Source organism: Lepus europaeus, chromosome 19, assembly GCF_033115175.1.
Source record: "Lepus europaeus isolate LE1 chromosome 19, mLepTim1.pri, whole genome shotgun sequence".
Taxonomy (NCBI): Eukaryota; Metazoa; Chordata; class Mammalia; order Lagomorpha; family Leporidae; genus Lepus; species Lepus europaeus.
The window spans coordinates 3,614,643-3,623,635 of record NC_084845.1 but is presented as its reverse complement, the minus strand read 5'-3'; the positions used below and the strand labels follow the sequence as shown (position 1 = coordinate 3,623,635).

Sequence of the window (8,993 nt, the reverse complement as noted above, 5' to 3'; positions counted from 1 at the left end):
TCTTAGAGATGTGCACACACACAAATATATTTTTCTGTTTGACTTTCAATTTTATTTTTAAAGAACTTCCCAAATTCATCAAGATGATCCGCTCTCACCCCCTAGTGGTCAGATGGGGCATTTTTTTCTGTTTAATCCTCGTGGGGAACGGACAGATGGGTGGAGGGATGGACGATGACCCTGTGAAGGGAGCAGAGCCAGAGAGGGCCAGGCCCGCAGTGTGAGTGTGTGTGTGCACGTGTGTGCAGTACGCTTTTGTACGCGTGTGTGCCGGTGTGCACGTGTGCGTATCTGCTCGCGTGCAGGCGTGTGCAGAGGCGGGTAGGCAGGGCATTCCCTCAGCCCAGCCCCCACTCCCAGCACACACACACACACACACCCGTCGGAAACTGCTGACCTCAGCCTTCAGCCAGAGATGAGCAAGTTGGCGGTGGCCAGCCTGGTGGCGACGGCTGTGCTAGATCCGGGTGTGCCAAAGCCTCCCGCTGCACGGCGCGGGCGGGCGCACTCAATCCTGCTCCGCTACGTGGATTTTACAGGACGGGGCCCTGCCGCTGCAGCTCTGCCCCTCTCAGCTTCCAACAAGTGTGGGTGTACGGGCGGGGGGCTCAGGGACCCCTGCGTGCCGGACCCCACAAAACATTCATGTACAAAGTAGAGTGTGAGCGGGAGAGCTGGGCTCCCCACGCCTCCTGCGTGCGCCCAGGCTCCGCGGCAGCAGGTGAGCTCCCACAGGGCCTCCGGGGAAGCTGAGCAGCGGGAACCCGGCTCCGGGCAGCGGGGAGTTCGCAGCAGGGGCCGAGCAGCCAGGTGGTGGCAGCACTGGCCAGGGAATGCCCTGGGGACCGCAGCTGGGCCCCTGCAGCGGCCAGGCCGGGGCAGCTGGCTCTCTGGAAGCAGCTGAGCAGTCTCTCCAAGGAAGAAGCCCCCAGCGGTTGGTCCCCCCGGGCGGGGCGTCGTCTCCGGGCAGAGCCCTCCCGAGTGACCTCCCGCGTCCTCACTGGCAGGTGCGCACGCGCGAGGGCCCGGGGTCAGCGCCTGGCGAGGGCCGCGTATGTGCTGGATTCGGCCGTGGGCTCTGCGGGCTGGGGTGACACGGCGCCGGCCGCCCTCCGTGCCATCGCCCGGTGGTCCAGCTGAGCGTAGGTCACGTCCTGGGGGCCGCCGGCGGCAGGGCTCTGAGGGACAGGGCCCAGGGGGAGTCAGGGTGGCAGAAGCTGGGCCTGGGGTAGCTGCTTTGAAAGGCCCAGGGAAGTGATGTCATCGTGTGTCCCCCCCCCAGGGCATCCCCAGGGTGTCAGGGCCGTGGGACCAACAGAGCGGCTTGGGGTGCGGCCCCAGAGGACACTGTGGCTTCCGTGTTGCCCTCTGGGGAAGCCGGCTGCATGCAGGGAGGGGCCCAGGTGGTGAGGACCCGAGCCCCCGCCCCGCCCCGCAGCGCTGACAGCCTGATCCCCCAGCCTCAGTCAAGCCTTTGGAGGCCAGAGCCCGCCAGAGCCAGCAGCACCCGGGGGCGAGGCAGGGCGCGGGGACTTTGTCGCAGTGCGAACTCACGGCTGCGTCCCGCTTTCCGTCTTGCCCAGCAAGCCTGTCGGCCGCGGCCTTGTCTGGAGAGGAAAGGACGTGCGGTCAGGCGTCCCGCGTGGACGTCACAGCTGCCCCCCTCACAGCTAACCCCTCCTCCCCCGCCGGGCTCCCACTTCCCCTCTGCAGGCCTGCCCGCCCCGCGGCCCCGTACCTGGGGTCCTGTCTGGGTCAGTGTCAAGGCTGAGCCTGAGGGCAGAGAACACAGGGGCGCTGAGGGCAGCCCGCAGCCGGGGGCCGGGTGGGCAGGGCTTGTGCCAGGGGCCTCACCTCTCCTGCGTTTCCTGTCCTTCGCCCTTGCTGCTGGGGGCCCCTGAGGACAGTGGAGGGTCCGAGTTAAAGCGGGGGCCTTGTTCCCCGCACCCTGGCCCGCCTGCCAGGGGGCCCCCACGCCCCCAGACCTACCGTGTTTTTTCCGACTCTGGTGATGGAGGCAGAGGAGAACCAGCAGGAGCAGGCAAAGCAGGAAGGCCGCAGAGACGCCCACGAGGATGTAAAGGACCCCGGTCCTCCGGCCTGGGCGGCAGGGAACGCGTGTCAGCGGCACGCGCTCACTCGGCACCTGCTGTACACCGCACAGGTGCGCAGCAGTCCTGCCGCCCAGGAATCCTCCCCCCGCTGCAGAATTGGGCAGCGGAGAGGAGCCAGGCTGCCCCCTCCCCCGCTTCCCCAGGAGGGGCACGCCAGCTTCGGGCTCCCAGGGCCCTACCACTCACCACCGTGGCGACTGTCGTCCAAAGGGGGCTGTGCGTCTCCTGGGAGGGGGGGTGGGGTCAGAGGCCGGAGCTGGGCAGAGACGGCTGGGTCTCCCAGCCCCGCCATGGGGTGTCCCCTCCCTCCGCAGGACCCTGACTCCCGGCCTACAGCACCTGTGCTGTCCAGCCTGGAGACACGTGTGGCAACTGGCATTTAAGTTTAAGGACACATGGAACAAGGATTCTGGCCCTAGGAGCAGGCCTTGTGGTACAGTGGGTTAAGCCCACATCCCGTGTTGGAGTGCCTGGGTTCGAGTCCTAGCACCTCTGCTTCTGATCCCACTTCCTGCTAATGCATTCTGGGGGGAGCACTTGGGTCTCTGCCGCCTACGTGAGAGACCCAGATGGAGTGCTGGGCTCCTGGCTTCAGTATGGCTCAGCCCTGGTTGCTGTGGGCCTTAGGGGAGTGAGCCAGCAGATGGGAGATGGATCTCCCTCTCCCTGCCCCGTAATTCTGCCTTTTTTTTTTTTATTACTAATTTTATTTGAAAGGCAGAGTGATGGAGAGAGGGAGAGAGAGGACACAGAGAGAGACACAGAGAGATCTCCACCTGCTGGTTCACTCCCCAAATGGTTGCGATGGCCAGGACTGGGCCAGGCTGAAGGTGGGAGCCAGGAACTCCATCTGGGTCTCCCACATGGATACAGGGGCCCAAATCCTTGGCCTGTCTTCTGCTGCTTTCCCAGGAGCACCAGCAGGGAGCTGCATTGGAAGTGGAGCAGTAGGGAATTGAACCGGCGTCCAGACGGGATGCCAGCGTCCCAGGCGGCAGCTTAACCCTGCCCTGCCATAATGCCTGCCCCAATTCTGCCTTTCAAGCGTGCAAATAAATAACAAACATTTTTTCAGAACGCAGACCCTCAGTCTCACTGGCCACGTCTCACGGGCTCAGTGGCCACGTGTGGCTGATGTCCTCTGCTGCCCCTCTGTGGCCGCTGGCTCCCGCTGCCTGAAGGCCTGCAGCTGGTGGGCAGGTGCCCAGGGCGCCCTCCGCACCCCTGGCCCAGTGCAAGGTGACCAAATCCGGCAGGCTCCTCCAGGCATGGAGTCCATTCCACGCGCCCCCTCTTCCCACCACACCCGAAGCCCAGGGCTCGTGCGAACGGATGCTGGAAGGGTCCCCGGTCTGCCCCTCTCAGAAGCACCTGGCTCAGTGTCCCCCCCACCCCCCGCCAACAAGGGAGGACAATCCTGGCCTCTCCATCGTCTGTCTGCCTTCTGTGGTTCCAGCCCAGGTCCCACCTGTCTGGGCTTAGAGCCTGCGTCTCTTGGGCCACAGGATGACAACCCTGGGCGTGGGGAAGGGTCTGAAGATGGCTCGCGGCCCCTGTCCTCCTCCGGGAAGGGACAGGTCACAGCTGGCTGGGGGAGACAGACTGGACGAGCCCAGGGCAGGAGCAGAGCCGGGCCACAGGGCAGTGGCTTTGCACTAAGCCTCAGGGCTTCTTCCTCTCCACCCCTGCGGGTCCTTTTCCTGGGGGAGCTCCCCGTGCCCCCCAGGGGCCAGTGTGGGGCTGGGCGTGGCCACCCTGGTGCCCTGGGGCTGGCGAGCAGGAGGGGTGGAGCTGGCGGGTCAGACTGTTCCCTCTAGCATGAGGTGGGGGTCGGGGAGGCTGCAGACAGAGGGTGGCTGCCGGGACAGGGCCCAGGACTGGACAGAGACCTGAGGGCACAGCTGAGGCGGGGTCGGGGTCGGAGGTCCGGGGGACGTCCTCAGGGGTCACCACCAGCTCCAGTGGTCCACTGCGCTCAGACCAGGTGCCTGATTTATAGTACACGCAGTTGTACCGCCCAGTGTTTCCGTCCACGGTGACGAAGGGAAACTGCGCCTCGGTCTGGTTAGGCGGCGCGCTCCTCTCATTCTTGAACTCTCTTCCTTCTTTCTCCAGGCGGAAGGTGTCAAACCCAACAGGGCTCCGACACACGATGGTCACGGGCTGCCCCGGGAGGAACGGGGGGCCTGGCTCAGTGGAGATGGAGGGTGTGGGCCAGGCCTCTAGGAGGGAGCAGACGGGAGCTTAGTGCCCACTCGGAGAAATCACCAGACCACAAAGTTCATTTGCACTGCACGGATATTTTAAGCAAATGAGAGTCGCGCAGCCTCGTCCCAACCCCATCACGGCATCTCAGCTGCTCCTTGGGCGCACACCACCCTCATCACCACGTCTGCCTGCTCTTGTGTGCTGCCCACAGCACTGATCACCGTGGCCAAGACAGGGAGTCCGCCCGTGCACACCAGGGCTGGGTGGGAAGAGGCGGGGTGGTGCAGGTGCACGGTGGGGCCTTTCCCAGCCTCAGAAATGGACACGATCCGGCCAACCAGCGCCATGGAGGGAACAGGAGGGCGCCACGTTCAACCAAATAAGCCAGACGCAGAAAGACCAGTGCTGCAAGAGTCCCCAGTCCCCAGACTCACAGGAGTAGAGGGTAGAGTGGCGGCCACCAGAGGCTGGGGTGGGGTGGGGACTCACAGGAGTAGAGGGTAGAGTGGCGGCCACCAGAGGCTGGGGTGGGGTGAGGACGGCACGCGCTGGCCGAGGCCCAGGAGGAGCGCGTTTCTGAGGCTACTGTACCGTGTGGTGACCACGGCGAACAACACAGACTAGACATTTCAGAATTGCCACGGTTTCGCGTGTTCTCACCACACAAAAGGTCTCGAGGTTGACCGGCCTGAATATTCCTTAAAACACGGCAGTGCACCCCATAAACATATGCGATGACTTGTCCATCAGGAATAACTTTTTTAAAATTAAGAAGACCTTCGGGAGAGATCTGGGTGAGGGTCCCACATCCGGGGCTTTGCAACTTGGAGTGTTTGAAGGGGTGCGTGGAAACACGCACATGAGAAGCCCACGCATGGTTCTCCAAAAACATTTTTTGTACCAGGAACTGTTGGGGAGCTCGCTAGGGGTCTGAGGGTCCTCTCCTGGCCTCTGTGGGGGACACCGCCCCTGCCCGGGCTGCCCTTGGGCGCAGAGGCACCTGGGAAGAAGGCACTCACCTGCCTGCACCTGCACGTGGATCACCTGGCCCAGGCAGAGCCCTGCAGGAGAAGAGCCCGAGGGGAGCGCCTCGCCTGCCGCCCTGACACCAGACCCCCCCCATCTGAGTGCTCCCCAGCCCTTCTTAGAGCAGACCCCGCCCCACCTGCAAGTCTCTGCTTCCGGGACTGAGCCCGACTTGGGTTGGGGCACAGGGAGACAGCAGAGGGGCAGCCTGGGGGGCTCCCAGGGTCTCCCAATCTCCTGGACTAGAGTCAGGCCTCAGCCCCCGTTTCCCTCCCTCCCTCCCTCCCTCCCTCCCTCCCTCCCTCCCTCCCTCCAGGACTCACCGAGGCACAGGAGGATGGTGGGATCGGGGGACATGGCTCAGCTCCAACAGCTTCCCCTGGAAGACCCGGCCCGGCCAAAGAGAAGCCGCGGGACGTGCAGCCAGGGCCCCCGTCCTGGGGTTACTGCACCACCGGCGCCACAAAGAGGAAGTGCCTTCTGTCCTGTTCCCCTCGCTCTTCCTGCTGGCCGGATGGAGGTCTTGGCTTCGGGAAGGAGGTGCCCATCCCTGGGCTCTGATGACTCTCAGCCGACCTTGCTCTGCACCTACGGGACTGGGCAGGTTAAAGGCTGGGCTACAGGCTGGCTGGCTCTTCTGGGGTGAGGTGTTGCGATACTGGGAGCGCACACTTCCCCACGTTTAAAGTAGGAACCCCCGCAAGTGCTGACTACGCTGGTCTGTGGTAGAACCCCCACCAGGCGGGAGAGTACAGCGAGCACGGTGCTGGGGACAGGGGACACGGGGGGCGGGGGGCGCCGTGCCATCGCTACGGAAGCCTGCACGCGGGCTTCGCACAGCGCCTGTGTTCTGTGGGTGAGAATGCAAGTTCGCACAGTCACTGTGGGAACAGTGTGGGACTTCCTTAAAGACCAGGAGCCAGGACGGCCTGTGACCCAGCAGTCCCAGGAGACAGGAACGCGCTGCGGCAGAGGCGCACCTGCTCCGGCACGTTGTCCCAGCTCTGTTCACGGCAGCCGAGACACAGAATCAGCCCAGGTGCCCAGCACAGGACGAGCGGATGAGGACAATGTGGCGCACATACACACGGAATGACAAGAGCGAAACCTGACGTTGGCAGCAAAATGGCTGGAAGCGGAAGACGTCATGTTGAGTGCAACAAGCCAGACACAGAAAGACAGACACTGCATGCTGTCGCTTCTATGGGGGAGCTCAAAACAAAGACAAACAAACAAACACCTCAATCTGAAGCCAGAGTGGTGATTACCAGAGGCTGGCAGGGCTAGGAGGGACAGTGGGAGTTTGGAAAATGGGTACCAATCAGATTTAGGTAGAAGGAGTACAATCCTAGTTACCCAGCATGGTGGGGGCCACGGTTCACAGTAACCTCGCATGTATTCTATGGACAAATAGAAGACAGAAATCCAAGCCTCCACTCGCGAAGTGATGTCGAACGTGTTGGCTACTCTGGTTTGATCAGCGTACGCTGGGGACGTGAACTGAAACGTCACCTGGTAGCCCTTACACCTGTACAATTATTGTGAAGAAAACAATTTTTAAGAAAGTATGTGTTGGCCGGCGCCATGGCTTAACAGGCTAATCCTCCACCTTGCGGCGCTGGCACACCGGGTTCTAGTCCCGGTCAGGGCGCTGGATCCTGTCCCGGTTGCCCCTCTTCCAGGCCAGCTCTCTGCTATGGCCCGGGAAGGCAGTGGAGGATGGCCCAAGTGCTTGGGCCCTGCACCTGCATGGGAGACCAGGAGAAGCACCTGGCTCCTGGCTTCAGATCAGCGCGATGCACCGGCTGCAGCGGCCATTGGAGGGTGAACCAACGGCAAAAAGGAAGACCTTTCTCTCTGTCTCTCTCTCACTGTACACTCTGCCTGTCAAAAAAAAAAAATAAATAAAAAAGAAGAAAGTATGTGGGGGCTGGCACCGTGGTGTAGTGGATAAAGCTGCTGCCTGTGGAGCCAGCATCCCACATGGGCACCGGTTTGAGTCCCAGCTGCTCCACTTCCAATCCAGCTCTCTGCTATGGCCTGGGAAAGCAGTGGAAGATGGCCCAGGTCCTTGGGCCCCTGCACCCATGTGGGAGACCCAGAAGAAGCTCTTGACTCCAGGCTTTGGATTGGTCCAGCTACAGCCATGGCAGCCATCTGGGGAGTGAACCAGGGGATGGAAGACCTCTCTCTCTCTCTCTCTTTTTCAAATAAATAATCTTAAAAAAAAAGAAAGTATGTACTCAAATGTTGCACTGTACCCCACAGACATAAGTATGATATGTTAATAAAATTTTTTTGAATGGCGAAATTAGCCACACACACACACACACACACAAAGAGTTAAAAATGGAGCCATTCTGTGACCCTGCGAGCCCACTGCTGGATGTGGCCCAAGGCCACGGACTCGGTGCGCAGCGGGGACGTGTACCCTCCCCTGCTCACCACGGCTGTGCTCACAAGAGCTGGAAACGCCCGCGTGTCCAGATGCACGAGTGGACAGTGTGCTTCAGTCATTATTCTTTGTCTATTTGAAAGGCAGAAAGAGAGACAGAGAGACAGACAGACAGACAGAGATCCCCGGGCTCGCTCCCTCAATACCTGCAACAGCTGGGGCTGGCCAGGCCGAAGCCACGATCCCAGCACCCAGTCTGGGTCTCCCCCATGGGGGACAGGGATCCAACCACGTGGCCACCACCACTGCCTCCCGAGATGAGCCGCAGGAAGTTGGAAGTGGACGCGCAGCTGCAGCTGGGAGCCAGGCCCTGTGGGGGGTGGCGTGGCTGTCTTCACTGCACCAAATACCCACCCGTGGAGGCCGTGGACACTTACCGTCTCTGAAGAGGACAGCTCTCATGCCAATGCTGTCGTCTTGTATCCGTAGGCGTCTGTCTGTCATCTGTCTGTCCCTAATCTCTATCTCCCCATCTCCCCCAGCGTCCTGCGGAAGCGGGCAGGGGTGGGGTGGCCCAACAGCATATGAAAGCCCCAACGGGATAGCGCGATCAGGAGACCAGACTTTGGGACTGGCCTGCGGCCTGGCAGACGGCCACCTGGCCGCACCGGGAATGCGCGTGTGCACACAGAGCCCCGAGGCAGGCACCACTTCCCAGGGTCCTCGAATCCACTGCTCCGAGGACAGCGAGGCGCTATCGGTCTCCTGGATCAGGCGTCAGCGGCAGATGGCAGATGTCCGCTGCCCCCTCCTTCCTGACGGAAGCCGGGCTCTGTCTGTGTGGCCGTCGTGTTCCAGGCACAGGAAGGAAGCGCGGCTGGTGTTACCGGCATCTGGCAATCCCCTCTGGTTCAGAGCGGGGCACGTGAGCAAGTGCGGCCGGTGACCACACCGACGACAGAATGTTCCGGGGCCCTGGGCATCCTGTCTCTTTGCTAGTAACAGGGGTTTCACAGGAGGAGGTCGCCCTCCTGTCCTCTGCCACGGCCACGGCCACGGCCATGGCCACGGCCACGCCCTGCTCCCTGGGAAACGCACGCATGGCTTCTCTCCCGTGGAACGCGTGTCCTGCCTCCTAAGAGTGTGGACTGGACTTCCCGTCGGCTCCTTACACAGGCGTGGAAGGGCCCCCGCTCTCTCGGTGTGCGCCCGGCTCCTGCTGCCCAGCCAGTGTCTGTGAGATGTATAAC

The 8,993-nt window shown here is 62.1% G+C and overlaps 1 protein-coding gene across 3 annotated transcripts; it reads right to left on the bottom strand.

Moving 5' to 3' along the window:
* Positions 1 to 846: 846 nt before the first annotated feature.
* On the bottom strand, positions 847 to 6,041 carry LOC133748759 (leukocyte-associated immunoglobulin-like receptor 1). 3 transcript variants are annotated; one of them, XM_062177711.1, is made up of 9 exons: positions 5,672 to 6,041; positions 5,342 to 5,383; positions 4,004 to 4,336; positions 2,301 to 2,339; positions 1,990 to 2,100; positions 1,855 to 1,897; positions 1,739 to 1,773; positions 1,555 to 1,607; positions 847 to 1,178 (listed from the first exon to the last, which is right to left on the bottom strand). In XM_062177711.1, exons 1-9 carry the CDS (start codon positions 5,703 to 5,705, stop codon positions 1,032 to 1,034), a joined length of 837 nt encoding a protein of 278 aa, XP_062033695.1. In that variant the 5' UTR covers positions 5,706 to 6,041; the 3' UTR covers positions 847 to 1,031. The 3 variants fall into 3 exon arrangements, with proteins under 3 accessions (XP_062033695.1, XP_062033696.1, XP_062033697.1); XM_062177712.1 differs by lacking the exon at positions 2,301 to 2,339; XM_062177713.1 differs by lacking the exon at positions 5,342 to 5,383.
* Between the last annotated feature and the right edge of the window lie 2,952 nt (positions 6,042 to 8,993).